The 20,252-nt window shown below is 39.1% G+C and overlaps 1 protein-coding gene across 1 annotated transcript in view; it reads left to right on the forward strand.

Annotated features, from left to right (window-relative positions):
• metap2a (methionyl aminopeptidase 2a) overlaps positions 1–19,568 on the forward strand; it is a 20,671-nt gene extending 1,103 nt beyond the window's left edge. The window contains exons 2-11 of the mRNA XM_017696952.2: positions 944–1,042; positions 5,218–5,283; positions 6,324–6,426; positions 8,876–9,037; positions 9,323–9,504; positions 9,656–9,750; positions 11,442–11,538; positions 12,000–12,103; positions 13,121–13,236; positions 13,845–19,568. Coding sequence (XP_017552441.2) covers positions 944–1,042; positions 5,218–5,283; positions 6,324–6,426; positions 8,876–9,037; positions 9,323–9,504; positions 9,656–9,750; positions 11,442–11,538; positions 12,000–12,103; positions 13,121–13,236; positions 13,845–14,097 — 1,277 coding nt within the window. The 3' untranslated portion in view covers positions 14,098–19,568. The remainder of the gene's footprint in view (positions 1–943; positions 1,043–5,217; positions 5,284–6,323; positions 6,427–8,875; positions 9,038–9,322; positions 9,505–9,655; positions 9,751–11,441; positions 11,539–11,999; positions 12,104–13,120; positions 13,237–13,844) is intronic.
• The last annotated feature ends 684 nt before the right edge of the window (positions 19,569–20,252 follow it).

Genomic DNA, 20,252 nt, shown 5'->3' on the forward strand with positions numbered 1-20,252 from the left:
AACATAGGTTCCCTAAGAGAATTATTAAAACCTTTAATTTCACCAGGTGTGTTTAAACTTTTGCAAAATTTGCATGACTTGCCCTTCAAATAGTCTTGTAAGTAGAGCTGGTTTTTCCATCTCATATTTTTTTTCCAATAAAACTCTGTATCCTAATAGGTTTGTGCAAATTTAGAACCACAAACTATTAAATAATGACAGAACTAAACAGTACTGGCGCACACACTGAGACATGTACAGTGGTGCCCAAAAGTATTTGGACATTTAAAACTTTTTAACCCTTGGCAACTTTACTGAACCTTAAGTGTCTAAACTTTTAAGATTCTTAAGATTACTTTATAAAATGTTTAAAAGAATCATGAGATGAAATGGTGGAGAAAGCTTCTAGATGAATTCCCAAACTGCACTAAGTCTACTGTAAAACATAGAGCAACATAGTGAACTTAATATATTGTTATGTATGGCAGCAGTGTCCAATGTACCATGTGTGCCCCCTGTATATGAACGAAAATCAGAGTTATCCCAGAAGACGTTTTATTGGAGAGGACGTTATTAAATGCCATAATCTGGGTTCGGCTGTGTTCTTGTGCTGGGGCTGAATATGTTTAGCCACATCAGGTTCACTGTGTCGTGTCCTCAAGGTTATAGGACGATGCAAATGATCTAAAAACTGTGCCAACTTCTCCATCTCATGGATCCGTTATGTGGGATGGAATTGTCCGGGATCCAAACTGACAAGCGTTGCTCAATCAGTCACATTCAGCCCCGCAGCATAAAGAAGTTGTTGATGAATGCACCTGGCACAATTAGCACTTACTTTGCTTATGGGCTCACTCACCTGTGTGTATGTGTGTATTTGTGTGTGTGTGTGTGTGTGCGTGTGTGTGTGTGTGCGTGTGCATGTGTGTGTGTGTGTGTGTGTGTGTGTGTGACTTTGCGGCAGGACAAGCTGAACTGGGCGAGGAATGCGAAGTAGATTTGAGGAAGCCACTGGAGCAGCAGAGCCTGGAGGAGAGAGAGAGGGAGGAGGATGCAGAAGAAGGTGCACTGTACAAACACACAGTGTGCTCAGTTCCGTCCAAATACAAAGTTATGGCTGTTCTGAAGTGTGTATCATTTCCATATATGGAACTCCAGGGCTACACTGATTTCTCCATGGGCAGTTAAGGCTGAAATGTAGAACGGGCTATTCAGTTCAGAATGAAATTCTCAAGGACGTTAGAAAGAATAAACTTCAGCTACTCTTTTCAGTGTGTGGATCCTCTGCAAGGTTGAAGTAATACATTTGTGTTCCAACAGCCAGGAACAGCACAATGTTTAATTCGCTTTTCCCCATATTTTCTACTCCAATAGCTCTGCTGCAGACCGCAGGAACAACACTCTGTGTCACTTCAACATGAATAAATGGTGTTTTCAAATATCACCGCATCCGTCTTCCTGTGGGGAAGCTACACAATTCCAAACCGGATACGTTTTGTCCGACATACATTTTTCCCCAGAACGTCACAGGATCCTCTGTATTACTGTCTTTTACAAATAATACTGCTTACATGCTAGTAGCAAACGAACACTACTGTGCATTGAAATAATGTTGAAAGTAAATCTGTTAGGAAGCGCTTTATGTAACATCAGCTACTCAAACTGTATACTGCCACTGCCAACGCAACAAAACTACCACTAGTGTTGCTTACTTGTGTGGAGTATTTTGGTGAGGTTGCCAGTCTTTTGATGTCAATTCAATGCACCGCAGTGTTAGCTTGCATGTAATAATGTTCATCTTTTTACTCCTTAAAAAACTTGTGATTTAAAGGATCCAGTGACAAAATGGCTGTATGGCAAAATATTTCAGGTTTGGAACATTTTTGGAACATACACAGGTATGAATATGTACATTTACACTCAGAAAAACGTATTTAAGGTGCACAGTTGGACCTTAAAACCAGTGTTGTACTTTTGAGGGTACATTTACACTGTATGTACCTTGATGAATGAAAGTGTCCCTGCACAGGACCTTTATCTCTGAAAGTGCAGATGGTACAATCTGCAATGCTGATATTAAATCTTGAGTATCTGCTGAGACTCCAATCTTTTTTGTAAAGCTATTAAGCTATTTATAATTGATTCACTTCATGTAAGATGATCATCTAAAAGTAGATAATAATAATGTTAATTTAATAATAATAATATTATTTTAAGTAGTAGTAGTAGCAGTTTTAGTAGTTATAGTAGTAGTCATTTGTCATTAGTATTAGTATAAATACACATTGTTCAATAAACCTTTTTGTGTTGAATTAAATCAAGTAAACACTGAACAGCAGAATATTATATGTGACTCTTTGACAGCATTTACATTTCTCCAAGTTGGCAAAGCAACTTCCTCCAGCTCATTCCTGGGGACCACAAGCCGCTGCCAGGCCAGCTTGGAGATGTAACCTCCAGCGGGTCTTAGGACAACCCCGGGGTCTTATCCCGGTAGGCTGTGCCTGGTACATCCCCACTGGGAGGCGTCCAGGTGGCATCCAGCCTGCAGCTGATCTCACGATCCCTCTTCCCATCATTCGTGAACAAGACCCCGCGATACTCCTCCACCTGGGGCAAGTCCTTTCCCCTTACCTGGAGTGGGCATGCTATCCTTTTCCAGGCTAAGACCATGGACTCAGACTTGGAAGTGCTGATTAGCATACCAACTGCTTCACACTCAGCTGCAAACTGCTCCAGTGAGTGCTGGAGGCATCCATGTGATCCAGCCAAAAGAACAACATCGTCTGCAAATAGGAGAAATAGAAAAACCCTCTCCTACTCAGGGGTTGCACAGGGTGGGAGGTGCCGGGCTGGTGTGGGTTTACTCACGAGTCCCCAGCTGGCGGCTGTGCAGTTGGAGTTTGTCCCGGTGGACGAGAGGGTTGCCTTAATGCGAATTAAACTCGCAAAGAGGAAAACTCTGACTGTTGTGTGTGCTTATGCACCAAACAACAGGTCAGAGTATTTGGCTTTCTTGGAGCAAGTGCGCGGGGTTCTGGCAAGGGTCCTGTCTACAGACTCCATAGTCTTACTGGGAGACTTCAATGCTCATGTTGGCAATGACTGGGAAACCTGGAGTGGTGTGAATGGGAAGAACGGTCGGCCCGATCTAAACCCAAATGGTGAATTGTTATTGGACTTCTGTGCCAGGCATGGATTGTCCATAACAAACACTAAGTTCGAACACAAGGATGTTCATAAGTGTACATGGTACCAGAGCTCCTTGGGTCAAAGGTCACTGATCGACTTTGTTGTCGTTTCATCTGACTTGGAACCATATGTTCTGGACACTCGGGTAAAGAGAGGTGCTGAGCTGTCAACTGATCAATATCTGTTGGTGAGTTAGATCAGATGGCAGGGAAGACTGATGGTCAGACCCGGTAGGCCCAAGCGAGTAGTGAGGGTGTACTGGGAACGACTGTCGGACGCCCCTGTTCTGAATGATTTTAACTCCCACCTCCGGGAGAGCTTTTCTCATGTTCTAGAGGTGGTAGGGGACATGGAGTCTGAATGGAGAGACATAGCCTGACGTAGGTGTGGTCAAAAGCTTGTGGGTACCTGTCAGGGCGGTAACTCAAGAACCCCCTGGTGGACACCAGTGGTGAGGGAGGCTGTCAAGCTGAAGAAAGAGGTCTTTAGGGACTGAATGGCCCGTAGGACTCCTGATTCAGCAGACAGATACCGACAAGCAAAAAAGGTGGCAGAAGCAAAATCCAGGGCGTGGGAGAGTTTGGTGAAGCCATGGAAAAAGACTTTTGGTCAGCTTCAAGGAGGTTCTGGACAACTGTCTGGTGACTCAGGAGTGATCAGGGTGGCTGCGCCCAAGCTGGAGAAACTCTGACTTTAAATGACGATATTGTCGGCCAGTGGAAGGAGCACTTTGAGGAACTCCTTAATCCGGGAGACATGCCTCCCTCACAGGAGTCAGGGCCAGAGGCTTCTGGCGTGTCAAGCTCGATTTCCCTGGTGGAGGTCACTGAGGTAGTTGGCAAGCTCTTCAGTGGCAAGGCACCAGGGGTGGATGAGATTCATCCTGAGATGCTTAAGGCTCTGGATATTGTGCGGTTGTCGTGGCTGACACGCCTCTGCAATATTGCTTGGACCTCGGGAACAGTTGCCTTAGCCTGGCAGACTGGGGTGGTGGTCCCTATTTTTAAGAAAGGGGACCGGAGTATGTGTGCTAACTATCGCGGTATCACACTGCTCAGCCTCCCTGGAAAAGTCCATGCCAAGGTGCTGCAAGGGAGACTTCGACTGATAGTTGAACCTCAGATTGAGGAGGAGCAGCGCAGATTCTGTCCCAGTCGTTGAACAGTAGACCAGCTTTTCACCTTCTCACGGATTGTTGAGGGGGCATGGAAGTTTGCCAACCCAGTCTACATGTGTTTTGTAGATTTGTAAAAGGCTTACAACCGTGTTCCCTGAGATATCTTGTGGGAGGTCCTCCAGGAGTATGGCATGCCGGGGCTACTACTCCGGGCCATTTAATCTCTGTACTCCCGAAGTGAGAGTTGTGTTGGTATACTCAGCATTAATTCAGACCCTTTCAGTGTTTGCATTGGACTTCGCCATGGTTGTGCCCTGTCGCCACTCCTGTTTGTGATATTCATGGACAGGGTGTCAAGGCCGGAGGGTGAAATTTCCATTCATTTATTAATTCTGACACACTGTATCTTTCACTAAGTTATGAATGAATCCACAAAGACATATTTAACACTCTATTGGTCTAAATTAGAATAATGGCTGTGGTGTGTAACTAAATTACAGCCATACTCAGTGTGCAGTGTATATGCTGCATGAGATTTGTGAATGGTTCCACTTTTGCTTTTAACAACGTACGCATCAACTTAAGCTGATTTATACAGCTTATGTTGGATAACTTGCCACAGTATCTGACAAGTGAAGCGAATCTACCTGTCAGATGTAATTATTTAGCTGCAATGAAAAATAAAGTATTGAGAGTATGTGACGGGCCATATGATGCTGTGGCCTGGGGGCTGGTAGTTTGAGATCCCTGAGATAGACATTAAGTTGAAAAATGCTGACGTATTCCATTAACGTGTCTACTTTCAGGCACTCTGACAAAGAAATATACCATGCGCAAAAATTCACTTCAAGAGGAGGCAAACTAATACAGCCCTGCCGTTTATTGTATTGGTTTGTGTGTAAAATGTTTCTGTGTTTCTTTTGTCACAGATGGAGAAGAGGGAGAGATCTCTGCTGGGAAGAAGAAGAAGAAAAAGGCCAAGAAAAAGAGAGGCCGTAAGTCTGCTCCTGTCACTGTTCCAGCTTGCTGCAAGCGGTTGTGCTCATGTCACGCCTGGCAGACCAATGCAGAGGGCTGGCCCTGCGCCAGTTTGCATTACTCCTGGGAAAGTCCTGCAGGGCTAATTCCACTTTGTCTCACTCTTATGCCACAGAGCCTGTGATCCTGCATTAACCCTCAAACTCCAGGCTTATTATTGAGTAACGTATCATACAATTTATTATCCATTAACTACTATGAATTACTCAGAAACTACTACAATACTATTATGCATGTTATATAGTTATTAGAGAGAGAAAATGTACACTGAAATGTACATATAACAAAAAGTCATAATTAAGTTTTACATGACTATTTTCCAACCAGTCTTTTTTCCTTAGAAATAACAGGCTGTTATTGTTACTTTGCCTTAAACACGGATATGTGTAAATGATCTCTGTACTGATTTGCTGCTTTATATTGTGTTCGAAAAGAAGTTCAGGCTGAAATGTGAAACGAACTGTTGAGCTCAGAATGAAATCTCCAAGGATAGTCATATAATATTCTGCTGTGAGAAGAAATAAACTTCAGCCACTCCTTTCAGATATGTGGATCCACTGGAAGACTGCTTCCTAACAGACAGGAACAGTAAATGTTTAATCACTTTCCACTCCAGTAGCTCTGCTACAGTCTATAGGAACAATGAATGAGCAAGGCTAAACTGCAGTAGACTGAAAGGGAGGTCATACGTATGTTAATGTGTTCATGGCTGTGACATCACAGCCATGATGAATTCAAAACTGGCTAGTTTTGCAACTTAGTTTCCTTATACAGCGTGTACAGTATTAGCATAGCATAGTTTTGTACATATAACAATCACCTTTACCAAAGAACCCTTGAACGACTACTTTTTATAGTGCTGGATTGGAGAGTGAAGAGTTTAACGTAGTATATTAAACCTTTCAAAAAACAAGAAAACATTGTTCATTCCATGATGTGGGTGCTTTAAGGGGTTAACATTATTTTGACACTACTGACACTATTGTCTTTTTTTCAGCTAAAATACAGACTGATCCTCCATCTGTGCCCATCTGTGAGCTTTATCCCAATGGAGTGTTTCCTGTCGGACAGGAGTGTGAATATCCTCCGTCGCAGGATGGGTAAGAGACTAGCACTCTCCTTATTTCCCTTTCATTTTTAACACAAACAGGGTGTTGTCTTTTTTTAACACAGGAAGTGTGCTCGGATTTTGAGCACATCTTTAAAAACTCCTGTCAAAGTCATAAGTCTGTTCCTTTATTTATTCCATTTGCAGTCAAAACCATTAAGTACAAATGAAAAAAGAATTTAGGTGATATTTCCCAGGATATAAGATTTGTAATAATCCACTTGCATAAGAGGGGAGGATGTCAAAAAGAAAAAAAAGAAAAATAAAGCAGGAGTTAAAAAAAGTTAAAAGATTAAGAGAGAAATTGGGACTAACAACAATGCAAGAACTGGTAGACCACCAAAACTCACCATCAGATAAACAGCACTCAAGCTTTCATCTTTGAGAGAGAGGAGAAAGTCAGGCTCCACTGTTACCTCAGATCTGAAAACATCCACAGGTGTTTCTGTCCATCCTTCCACTGTAGGAGAAGACAACTGAACACTATGAGTCTAAAAGGATGCATAGCTGTCAAGAATAAGAAATAGAGTAAAACAAAGACTTTCTTCAAATATAGAAGCTGTTGGTGGTCTCAGAGCAATGGACTGACCACCTCAAAGTTCAGACCTTAACATCATCGTGAATGTGTTTGAAGTTGTTTGGACCGTAAAAAGAAGAAAGTGCTACCAACTTCTAAAGCTAAATTTTTGAGGTGTGGAAAAATTTCCTGCAAATTTCTTTGAAACACTGAAAGCAAGTCTCCTGAACAGAATGGATTCACTGAATACTGATAAATGTGATATCATACGTAGCTAAGGTTTTGATGTCCTTTTCTATTAAATGATCATTATTATTATGCTGAAGAATGAATTGCTTGCATTTAATGGATGTTTTGCCTGGCAATCAAATAAATGAAGGTTGGTTTTTGACTTTTGAACAGTACTGTGTGGTGTTTTTTTTATTTATTTATTTTTTTGGTAAATGTCATTTTTTGTTAAATATACTTTTATTTATTTTATAAATACATTTAATGAATTGTATAGATATACTTTTATTTTATTTTTCTTGTACATTAACTTATGTCTAGGTTTATTTCTGTTTTCTATTTTCTGCATAGTATATGCAAGTTTATGTGCAGTTATATGCATCTATCTGCAACATAACACAGTCAAAAAATAGACTAAATAACAAATTAACATGTAGTTCAGTTCATTAGCAGCTAAATCAATTAAATTAAATTTCTTATCAAATGTACATTACAAAAGTTACAGGTCTGATGTTTTAACACAAAGTGGTGTTAAAACAGTGGAAATAAATGTTTTTCTTTCATTTACTCCTCTTCTAACCTCTTCCCTTGTCCTCCTCTCATCTCCTTAGATCACCTTGTCCTATGTGAAATGTGCTCTACCTCAGATTACCCTGTGCTCTGTGTAATATTATATTATATTTTTGCTGAGGCACCTGACGTAGAGGTCACTGGCACTCTAGTACTATTTAAGGTGGTCCCACAGTGAACGGTGTGAATAAAGGCAGTGTGAGGTACAATTTCACATGTACATTTATATGTAGGCTTATATCTCCTGTTTTTTGTCCTGCTCCAGCTGCTGAAACAAATTGAATACTTGTGACCTTATGACCTTCAAACATCTTTTGCACCAAACTGCGACAATTACAAGTATAGTCAGTTGATTAATGTGTGCTTCTAGTCCTCTGTGAAGCTGAGAGTGCTGGGACTGGCCTGAATTATTCTAATATTTAATTATTTATTTGTTACATTGGTATTTGATTCTCTGTTTACCATTCAGAAGCTTTGTCCTTAGCTTAAAAAATCTAACTTCATTGTAAATGTGTAGCTTAAACTACTGCGCGTTTCATAAGCAAAGGTCAGTAGTTGATAAAATATTAAAAATGTGGAAAATACATAAATTATAGCTGGTAATGTCATCAATTCATGCTAGGTGTCTACCACCTAACCAACTCTACCACCTTCCATGCAGCCATTGAAGATAAAAGAAATTAAGAAAAATGTTTAGTTCAAAATTTACAATAAGCGGTTGGTATACCACAGAGGCACAGAAGTCTGATGAACAAGTTCAAATATGTAAGTATATATATGTAATTATATATATGTAAGGTGATGCTAAAACTGGAGAGCTCAGCACTTCAAGCCCGTTTGTTGTGGTGAGTTTTAGTGGTGGTGGAACAGGCCTGTGATCGGTCATAGGCATTTGCTGTTGCTCCCTATTAGGTATATTTTAAAATCTAGTGACAAACACCCTTAAAATTTTGTTTAATTATGAAATGTAAATATATTTCTTTTTCAGGGTGGTTTCAGAACTAGTATTCAAGTACTCATTCAAAAACACCAGCAAGCGTTTGAAGCCTGTAAACTGCTATTTGGTCAATTGAGAAAAGTGATGTGATGTAACAACATGTCAAAAAGCGTCTATGTGTTTGTCCAGACGGAGTGCAGCGTGGCGGATGAGCAGTGAGGAGAAGCGTGTTCTGGATAAAGCCAGCGAAGAAGTGTGGAATGATTATCGTCAGGCTGCTGAGGCGCATCGGCAGGTGCGGCAGTATGTCAGAAGCTGGATCAAACCAGGCCTGAGCATGATTGAGATCTGGTGAGGGTCAGACAACTACCACTCAACTACGGCTTCAACCTGACAAGGAAAAAAAGTTAAACTCTTGTTGCGCATTTAGGAATAATAGCAAATAAAACCTACATAATAACAGAAGGAATTATGCGGTGACCAAAAAAGAAATCTAATCTATTTTAGATCATTTTAGAAATTATATACATATGTGCTTTTTTTTCCTGACATGGAAAAATGAGTAACTTGCACATAATGGCCATTTTGGATTAATTAAATGAAGGGTGCTCTAAATTCTTGCTCGCTCTCCCTCAGTGAGTGTTTGGAGGAATGCAGTAGGAGACTGATTAAGGAGAATGGGCTGAATGCAGGCTTGGCCTTCCCCACTGGCTGCTCTCTCAATAACTGTGCTGCGCATTACACCCCCAATGCTGGAGACCCCACCGTGCTGCAGTACGACGATGTGTGCAAGATTGACTTTGGCACACACATTAATGGTAAACACATACATGCACACAGGTTGCACAGAGGTCATGAAAGGAGTCACACTTCATTATGGCACTGACCATTCTACACACTCATTCAGACGAACACACACACACACACACACAGCTTCGCCTGTTTATTGATGTGTGTGTGTGTGTTCAGGGAGGATTATTGACTGTGCCTTCACCGTCACCTTTAACCCAAAGTATGACCGTTTGCTGGAAGCTGTAAGAGACGCCACCAACACTGGAATCAAGGTGTGTGGATGTGTTATATTAATAATTGATGTATTTTTTTATTCAGCGATAACTTTTATGAAACAAATAGAGCAAATCTAAAATCTGTTTGGCTGAGCTGCATTCAAAGCCACTGTAAAGTACTTGATATACACTCACCTTTGACCACCTCACAACACCTGAATTCTCTGTGCCAAGTGACCAAGACCATTGTACTCTTCATCTTTGATTGTAATGCTGCTCACCTGGATCACCGAGTGTATTGATGAAGCAGGAGCATATTTTTTTAACTGGGGCTCTGAAGGCTTATTTTCTCAAAGCTCCAACAAAAAAACCTTTTCAAATAATTTTTCTAAATGTCTGCATAATTCAGTGGTTGAGATATAAACAAAGCCACTTTGAAACAAAGCCATTTTACTATCCACCAGTGAGCCTACACATGTATTCTGTGTTTTATGTGTAATGCTGATGATGGAAAAATAATCATAAATCTGGGGGGAAAAAGTTTTCTTTGTGGACTATTTTGTCCCAGAATACGCTTTATCGGTTAGAATAAATTGATTAAAATACATTTTAGGCCATCATTTTATCACCAAACTATCATGAAGAATGTTTTTGTGAGGGAGCTTTTAAACATGGATGTCTGGTTCCTATCACCACTGTTGTGAACAATTCTGACTCGTTAAGTGCTGCTAGAATGAAGCGTTTTACAGCAAACCACTTGGAATTGTGCACACTTGCTGAATCCCAAATAGGTATTTCTCAGACATATCATGCAGCCTTCAGTTTCAGGAGCCAGTATTTGAATCCCTACACTAAGTAGTGCACTGAGTAGGGAGCTGTTTGAGATGGAGTCCTAGCAGAGGAAAAAACACAGAACATTGTCATATATATATATATATATATATATATGTATATATATATATATATATATATATATATATATATGAAAAAGTCCATGAAATGATGGCAGTACACAGTGATGGGAGAATGAGTTTTTGCCCTCATTCAGCAGTCCATAGTTGCTTGGCAACAGTAACATACTCTAAGGGAACTACCTTTCTTGGCAGAATAATTGTTTATCTCAATATTAATAAAAACTTAAATTGTCAATTGAAAAATTGTATACTTAATCATATATATTATCGTCCACTGTTTTGCAAAACCAGTAAGCCACTTGAGGCCATGCGTTACAGTGATTTTATTCTATTATTGTGTTGTGCCTAATAACACTCTTACATGTGGCCTTTCACGGCTTATTGCTTTAATGCAGATTGACGTGCCATATGCTAGACCCCAGATGGTATTTCAAGATTTTTTCAAGATTGTTATGAAAGAATAAACAGTATGCTGTAATTATTTATAGTGATTTCCTGATCTGCCTTATGAATGAGGAATATTGGATGTTCATTTTATTTAATCTTCATAACTTCTTTTTCAATGTTATACACCTTTCTTGGTCATTAGGAGTCATCTGCTGCTCTGTTCATCATTCTGGAAATTTCGTTATTTACAGCTTACTACTAATTCTTTGAAACCAGTGAAGTTATATTATCATAGTTATCATATTAGAATCATTTTATGCATTTATCTGCAAAAATATTTTTTTATATGATTGAAAACAGTGATTGTTGTAAGTATCTGGTATCTGATAATGATATCTGGCTGTTTGTGACAACTGTGTGCGTGACTCTGGCCGGCTCTCCCGGCAGTGTGCAGGGATAGATGTACGTCTCTGTGACATTGGAGAATCAATACAGGAAGTGATGGAGTCATATGAAGTGGAGATAGATGGGAAAACATACCAAGGTAGGAACAAACACATTAACCCTGCACAGAAAAAAAATACCATAAACATTTTGTCTTTTTTATGCACAAGAAGTAATTAAGTCTATTTAGTCTGTTTTCTTGCCTAGTTTGTTTGCTGTCCACATCTGGGTTTCGGTTTTTGTGACTCATTTGGTTCATTTGATTTCCTAATACAAAGTGCATGAATGATACATGATACATGTTGTTGTTTACTGACTGGACAGAAATTTGGTGTTGTTACATGTGCTCTTTCACTTTGCTGCCTTTTTACTTTTCTCTGTTTGCTTCTATTAATGCCAGAAATAGTCTATATTTATTTTTAAGTCTGTCATAGTATAAGATCCAAATCTGTCCTAGATGTATCTCAGTACGAGTACATTTGAATTATTTGTATTACTTGGATTATTTGTAGGTGGCCTGTTGAATACATACTTTCACATTACCATTTTCATTACTTCCAGTTAAACCAATCCGCAATCTGAATGGCCATTCCATTGGTCAGTACCGGATACATGCTGGCAAAACAGTGCCCATTGTAAAGGGTGGCGAGGCCACTAGGATGGAGGTATGTAGGCTGCATCAAGCTTATTCATAAACTTGATCAAAAGGGAAAGAGACGAAGTCTTTGAGCTTTTACTTTGCTGTGAAGGTTTTTTCAGTGAATGTGAGCTTGCCTGTTTAGCAGTGTGTTCATTCAGTTATGTTTATTTTTAGACTGCTGTGTTGACCCAGATCATCCCAACATCTTACTTTTCAACCATGTAATACATACAGAGTATGAGCATACTGATAATTCTTGCCACTTCATTTTAAAACCTGCATAATAACTTTACAAAACCCAGTGTAATAAAACAACTGTGGCCAGGATGTTTTGAGGACTCATTTTTTTTTAAGAAATGATCTTTTCTTATACACTCACCTGCCACTTTATTAGGTACAATTGCTTGTTAAAACAATTAGCTAATCAGCCAATCACCTGGCCGTAAATCAACACATTTAGGCATGTAGAGGTGGTCAAGACAACTTGCTGAAGAGCAGACTGAGCATCAGAATGGGGAAGAAAGGGGATTTAACTGACTTTGAATGTGGCGTGGTTGTTGGTGCCAGACGGGCTGGTCTGAGTATTTCAGAAACTGCTGATCTCCTGGGATTTTCACACACAACCATCTCTAGGATTTACAGAGAATGGTCTGAAAGAGAAAATATTCAGCGAGCGGCAGTTGTGTGGATGAAAATGCCTTGTTGATGTGAGAGGTCAGAGGAGAATGGACAGACTGGTTCCAGATGATAGAAAGGCAACAGTAACTCAAATAACAAACCAAAATCTCTGAGGAATGTTTCCAACACCTTGTTGAAAGTCTGCCACGAATAATTAAGGCAGTTCTGAAGGCAAAAGGGGGTCCAACCTTTTACTAGCAAGGTAATAGTGTACCTAATAAAGTGACAGGGTGAGTGTATATCTCAGCGGGTTGCAGCTTTTCTTCCTTCATTTGTTTATATCATATTTCAGCATGGTATAATAATATGTGTATAATATTTGTACATCTTGATGACTTTAGGCTTTGTGTGTTTGTGTGTACAGGAGGGTGAGGCATACGCCATTGAGACGTTTGGCAGCACAGGGAAGGGAGTGGTACATGACGACATGGACTGTTCACATTACATGAAGAACTTTGATGTAGGACATGTACCAATCAGGTAAGAGTGTGTGTTTGCTTTTGTATGTTTTTGTGACAAAAAATGTCCTTACTTTGAAAACCAGAGAAAACAAGATATATTTGGTCCATATTATTATTACACATAGGAACTTATATGTCGCTGCTGTTGGGACAAAGCCTTGTATCTCTAAAAAGGTAACTTTACAGGACAAGGAAAATGTAAATGTATATTCATTTACATAATTTTGTACCATTTCTGATGGTCTGTTCATTGTGAAATTTGACACATCAAAAAGGACAAAAAAATTGAGATTTGTTTTGACAGCAACGATATATGTAATACATATGGGGCACATTATTATTACATATAAATACTTACATATACATATGGGACAGACTATTATTATTACATGTAGTACATATGTAATGTTACATAAAATTATATTACAGTAACGCTACTTTTGTTCTGTGTTGTTTTGGACTGTTACTATTGTTTCATTCAAAACAAACTTTTGACACAGTATGAAGAATAGCTAGCATTTTCAAATAATTATGCATATGAGACATATTATCACAACATATTGGTACTTAAATATATACAATGCATATGGGACATAGATACTTACATATACATTTATTACATGCCAGGCTGCCGAGAGCTAAGCACCTGCTGAATGTGGTGAATGAGAATTTTGATACGCTGGCGTTTTGCCGCCGCTGGCTGGACCGGCTCGGGGAGAGTAAGTACCTGATGGCTCTGAAGAACCTGTGCGACTTGGGCATCATCGACCCCTACCCGCCACTCTGCGACGCCAAGGGCTCCTACACCGCACAGTATGAACACACCATCCTACTCAGGCCCACCTGCAAAGAGGTAGTGAGCCGAGGAGACGACTACTGAGGCACGCAGTGCGGTATTTTCTATAGCAGGATTTTTTAGCTAGCCGGATTTCTGAAGCCAAAGACAAGCCTTTTCAAGAAGAGAAGAGCTACAAGACAATCGTGTGGACAGTGCTTGTTTATGACTCCAGTTATCCAGTTGAACTAAGAAATCCTGCTTTGTAAAATACCCCCAAGGTTTCCCACACACAAATTGTGCTGTAAAAACAATGTGAAAAATGAGAATCACACTCCAAATGAGTGTACACAATGCCTGTCAACAGTTTGGGGACACCTAGCTTTTAACCCCTTAAATCCTGAGTCCATGTGTAGGGCCCATGCATTATTTCCTCATTTGCATAACTGTATAACTTGCATAATGGTTTCATAGTAATTAAAAAATAATGTAAAGCATTTATTGAACAATAAGTCTGAATAACAAGGAGTTCAAATGTTTAATTTGTTAGTTTGCAATAACTTTACATATTAAAGGTGATTCAAGTTTATTTACAGAAAACAATGTCATGTGTAAATATTAGTAATTATGACTGTTACCTTGGGAATAGTCTACCCATGCTATCCTCTTGTTGTGATGTCAGCACTCATTAGCACACCAAACATTCAGGTGTTGAACATATTTGGGTTGAATCTTTGTGCTTCTAACTATATTTTGGAAACAAAAAACGTTAGTTATTATTTATATAAAATCTGCTCTTGATACTGAGGAAGACACTTTGATGAACATTAAGCTGAACATCAAAGCTTATTATACATAAAGGATTAGCACATACAGTTATACAGGGAGATTTGCTCGAAAAAGGCCCCAAATATTCTCTTGTGACTCCAGTAAGGAAGAAGCAATCTGGACCAAAAAAATACACTTCATACCTTGATGTATGTGTAATCGATTGTATTACATGCGATGCTGGAGTGACTCTCCCTGTATTAGATGTAACTTATATTCACTTTTGCGTATGACTGTAGCTGCTTTATGGTAACAAAACATTTGCATTTTTTTTCTTATTGATTTAAATGTAATAGCAAGAAATTTTCAAAAAGATGTAAAGTGTCCCCAAACTATTACAGGTAGTGTACAGACGCAAAAAGAAAGTACAAACCAACTTAAAACCAGCTGGTTACTCAGCAGAGAGCACTGGACCCTGCTGTACTGTTCCACAGTAACGCTCCATGCTTCTGCAATTTTCTGCATGAAAGCTGTTTGAACACTTTAACTATGCAGGAGGATAGGCTAACTTCTCTAGCTGCTGTCCTGGGCCTGATTTCTCCACATATGCTGTAGCATGGGAAACACTCTGAGCACTCCATTACAAATAGGTTCATTTTAAAGGAACATTCCAAAGTCTTCAACTTAATTTTTAATGATAAAAAGGATGCAGTTTTCAATGAAGTAGAACCTTAAAACCAAGTCCGACACCTCGAGTAGTAATGATGATGAATTTATCCTTTTTCTACGAAGCTCTGCAACTAAAGGCACACATTGGAAACGCCTCATTCTATGGAAAAACAACAGGGGGGATTTCACCACCTTATTCAAGCTAATATGCTTATTGCAGCTGTATAATGAGTGACTCCAAAGGTTTTTTTTGTCTTTCTGTGAGGGAGTTTGAGACTCTGCTTCTGCTCATAGCTCTTCAATTTAAACTTCATTTGTGCTCTGCCACAAGCAGAAACGAGTTGTTATCCATCTTGCTGCACATTGGTTTGGCACATTGGCGCGTTGGTCAGCCTAATTTTTACATATCTGTAATATGCAGGAAATCGATCTGGCTCTGATTAAAACTTACAAAGCAGTGTTGTACATCAGTTCGGAAAGATGGCAATAACATGCAGGTGTCCATTTTCATGTCCATTAAAATCTTGGTGCAAATACACCTTTATACCATCAGTTATCACATAATAACTAACCTATAACGGAAGGCAGTGGGTAGCTGCTGAATTCCATCAGTAAGTGTTAATGGCAAACACATTTTTGTGTAGAATACTTTACTGAAATTCTTTATTCATTCAGCAATTTGTAAATTAAGATGTTTCAAGATGTATTTCTGTGTGGTTCATTCTTTCAGGAATGGGACTAGATGTCTAGGTGGTAGAATGTGTGGTTATGTATTACCAGTGTAGTGGTGTGGGTGTAGTTTTGACAGATTCTACCTGTGCAACATAGATACCAGCAAACTTTGAGAGGAAAGCAAAAGTAACCGGAATTCCTCTTTTAATTGCATTGCTCCATTGGTCAAGAGTCAGATCAGTTTTTGTACAGTTTGGTGCGTCATTCTGTCATATCTGTTTGATCCAAAGATCTGTAACAGTGTAAAGGTTGTAGTTTTGTGTTCTCATACACACACACACACACACACACACACACACACACACACACACACACACATTTTCCAAACCGCCTATCATTCTGGGTCATGGGGGTGCTGGAACCCCTCCCAATGGTCATTGGGAGGAAGGCAGGATACACCCTGGACAGGTGAATTTGTGTTCTCTAGTTACAAAAGTTATGTTTTTTTTTTCTTCTTCATGGAATTCAGCCACTGCCCATTGGCTCCTATTATAAATGTGTTCTAAGACAGTAGATTTTCTGTCAAGCACAGGGAAACACATCAATTATTTTCCATGGTAATCCACAGAATTAAACACATGCAACAGATAGATTTCATGTTGAAAGATTCTGGAATATTCCTTTAACAATGCTATAGCAAACCAGAGAACCCAGGCCCCACTTAGTTCTCTCTCTTTTTACCTGAATAATAAAACAAAAAACAAAAGCTTGTAGTCAGCGGCTCTCAGTCCCGGTGAACAACCTCCCTTTTGCATTTCCCCTGCTCTAACATACCTGACTCACCTTCTGAAGGGCTTGACAGTTACTTGATTCAGTGGATCAGGTGTGTTACAACAGAGAAACTGTAAAAAGACTGCGATTGAGAACCATTGCTGGTGTTCATTTCTACTCTGTGCCTAGCAAAGGGGAATTATATAAATCATTTTTAAAAAGTAAGAGTATGGCTGCTTAACTTCACATAGCATGAGGACATCTGCAAACATAAAAATACCAAAAATGATATGCACTGCTTCTGAAATGCATTGTATTTTGATAATAGGATCTCTGAAACAGATGCTTGTAGCATCCATTAATTCATTTTAAACTTTGTAAAATAAAAATAAAAATGAATTAAATCCCTATTGGCATTTACTAGCTCTGTGCATGCTTTCATCGTTTTCTCCTTTGGCAGTCAAGTATGTCATAGTGTCATCTGCAAAACTGATAGCACGCTTGTCTGCTTGATTGATGGATTAGTAGCCATCGATCAAACAAATATATCACGGATATTTGTAATAATTTGCTTATTGAGCAAAATGAGTGTTGGCCTAAAATGTTCTCATTTTAGGTCCAATCTTTTTGCAAGCAACCGGTTAATCATCAGTTTAAAAAGCTTAGCTATTTTCCACATATCAGCAATATCAAACCCCACATGTCGGATTTTTCCCTGTTGCCTTTACAGCAGTCAGAGAGATCTCTTCAGTTTCCATTCACTACATGTATCTATACTGCAGAAATTGCATCTTGGCAAGTAAAGTTTAGTCAATATACCTAATATTTCTCTTTCATTTCTGATGGAGCCTTATTATAAGAGTATGTAACTTGTGTCTAGATATTTTCTCTTGATTGACTTTATTAAATGAATTTATTGATGGCTTGTTGTAAGAAATATGATTAAAAGTTGTTTTAAGTGATTTTAGAAGGTGAAATTATCTCTGTATATTGGCAGATACTTAAAATCACTTAAAACAAGTGATAAATGACTAGAAATAAGAAATAAGCTTATGGTGATCTTGAAATAAGTAATACTGTATTGACAAGGTTTATGGTAATTTCACTTGCCAAGGTACCATTTTTAACAGAGTAGAAATTTCAGCTTAGCATTGCCTGATGAGAGTGGCTGAAAATCAGTGCACTAAACATTTAAAATTCAGGCTTTTTTCACGGCTGTCTGATCTGGAGCCTATGGAGCTCAAAAGCAAGCATAGAAAACCATTTTAAAGCCACAGACAGGACAGCCTGTGTTTCCCATGGTCATCCATCTCAGTCTTGGTCATTTTGATTCAATTTCCAGCACGGCAACATTTAAGATTTTGAACCTTTGATGCATATGAACTGAGTAAGTTGACACTGGGCCTGTCACAATTATTATATAATTGCCTAATCATAGTTATTTAAGATGGTCACAGCTGTTTAAGCCAACTGAAACTCATGTCACTAATGTTAGCTGGCTAGCTTGGTACTCACCAGTACTCACTGTCATGGAGGCGTCCATGGTTTTCCTGACTTTGTAGCTCAAACAAAAGTTGAAAATTATGTAATTTCAAGCTCTGACTTCTCAATTCAAAGGCAAGTGGAACACCACATTAAAGCTACACTGTGTAGGTGTTGGGGAGAAGAACATTTTGTAGCGTGGTTTGTGCTTCAGACCCCTTCCCTGAGTGGATGAATCTGATGATTGCAAGTGCGTTGAAAGAGTTCAAACAAAACCCGGTCAAAACTTGGTGAATGTTGTGTCGAAGATGAAAGTGAATTATCGACTGTTGTCATATCTTCATCAGTATTATGTTGATTTTGCATTTGAGACCTAAACATTGAGCCGAACCTTCTTATCAAACATGTGCGTGTGACGTTACAGTCTGAAAAACTCCTGCCAAATCCAGCCCGACGCCTCTGACTTTTACATGTTTATTTCAGGCTTTACAGGCTGAATCAAAGCAGCGCATGCAGAACATATTTTGGTGTGTTTTTTCCCTGCAGACTCAGTAACGCTACTTTTTTCACTAGCTCCATTAGCCACCTAATGACTACCATTGAATGCAAAATCCTGGATTTAACCATTTTATTCTAGAGGTTAGCTACATTAAACCCTTAGCTCCAGTGCAAAACTATGAAAGCAAACTTTTACACCAAACATGTCTTGGCTGAGTAAACAGGACAATTGTGGAAATTAGACTTTCTGCCAAACCGATGCTTCGATGTCACTGCTGTCATGTAGTTGCTTTTGAAGTAAGCGGATTTGCTTGTAATTACAGAAAACAAAGTCTACAGAGATTATGGATTTGGAAATGGATTGATATCCCCTGCCCTTGCTCCAAGGCAGATGTTCGTACTGGTGTGATGGTGCTACTGCTTGAGGACTGCAAAATAGGGATGCAGAACAATCTTGCCAATTCATTATTGATAATGATGATAAATAATTCCTTAGAAACACAATATTAATAGCAATATTATGTGCAATATTAGGTTCTGACAGAAGTTCAATGTCATGATGTACTGATATGTGTAGTTGCACAGCCTGTGGCTGTCACCAGAACGCCTCTGTACCATTGGCTACATAAAGAAATACTTTTAACTCCCCACAAAGCTTGTTTTACATGTTACTTTCCTCCACAAGCAATAAAAGTGAAAAAAAAAATCTGCTGATATAGAAATGTAATCCATGATTATTGGCTGGGTTTATCTGTCTATTGGTTCTAATCTTCATGACTATAAAATGTCCTTGGGTTGGAATTCACTGAGTTGTGTGAATCTGAAAGAAGAAATGGGTGTATGGAGTTGTAGAGAACTGTGCAGAAGTCAGAAACCATTCTTCATTTGTATAATTTGCTGTGCAAACAGCCATTAAGTACAAGAAAATTACACAGAAGCCTCAACAACTAAGAAAAAGAAAAAAAAAAGTTTTTATTGTCTCCATCTTTTTCCTTTATTACCGTATTTCAAAAACACCTACAGGGATATTTCTCACTTCCAAAGTTCACTCTTAGAAGTTGGTTGCATTTTTCGTCTATTTTGATCCCAAACACCTCATCACATTGAGGTTTTGGCTCTGGGGTGTTCTGAGAACACCAGCAGCTTCTTCGTTTGATTTGCCAACGTTTCCTTTTTTGTCTATTTCCTTTTCTCAGTAACAGGCTCTTCACAGCTACACATCCTTTCATAGTGTTGAGTTGTCTTCTCGCAGTGGAAGGCTGGACAAAAAAAAGAATCTCTTGGAAACTTCAGTTTCTTCCACTTATTTTCTTTTGACTTTCCCCTTCCTTATGCAAGTAGATCTTCTTGCATCTCTTCTTCTCAGAATCTTCTCAGAAATGTCTCAAACACTGTACTAC

Source organism: Pygocentrus nattereri, chromosome 1 (genome assembly GCF_015220715.1).
Source record: "Pygocentrus nattereri isolate fPygNat1 chromosome 1, fPygNat1.pri, whole genome shotgun sequence".
Classification (NCBI taxonomy): Eukaryota; Metazoa; Chordata; class Actinopteri; order Characiformes; family Serrasalmidae; genus Pygocentrus; species Pygocentrus nattereri.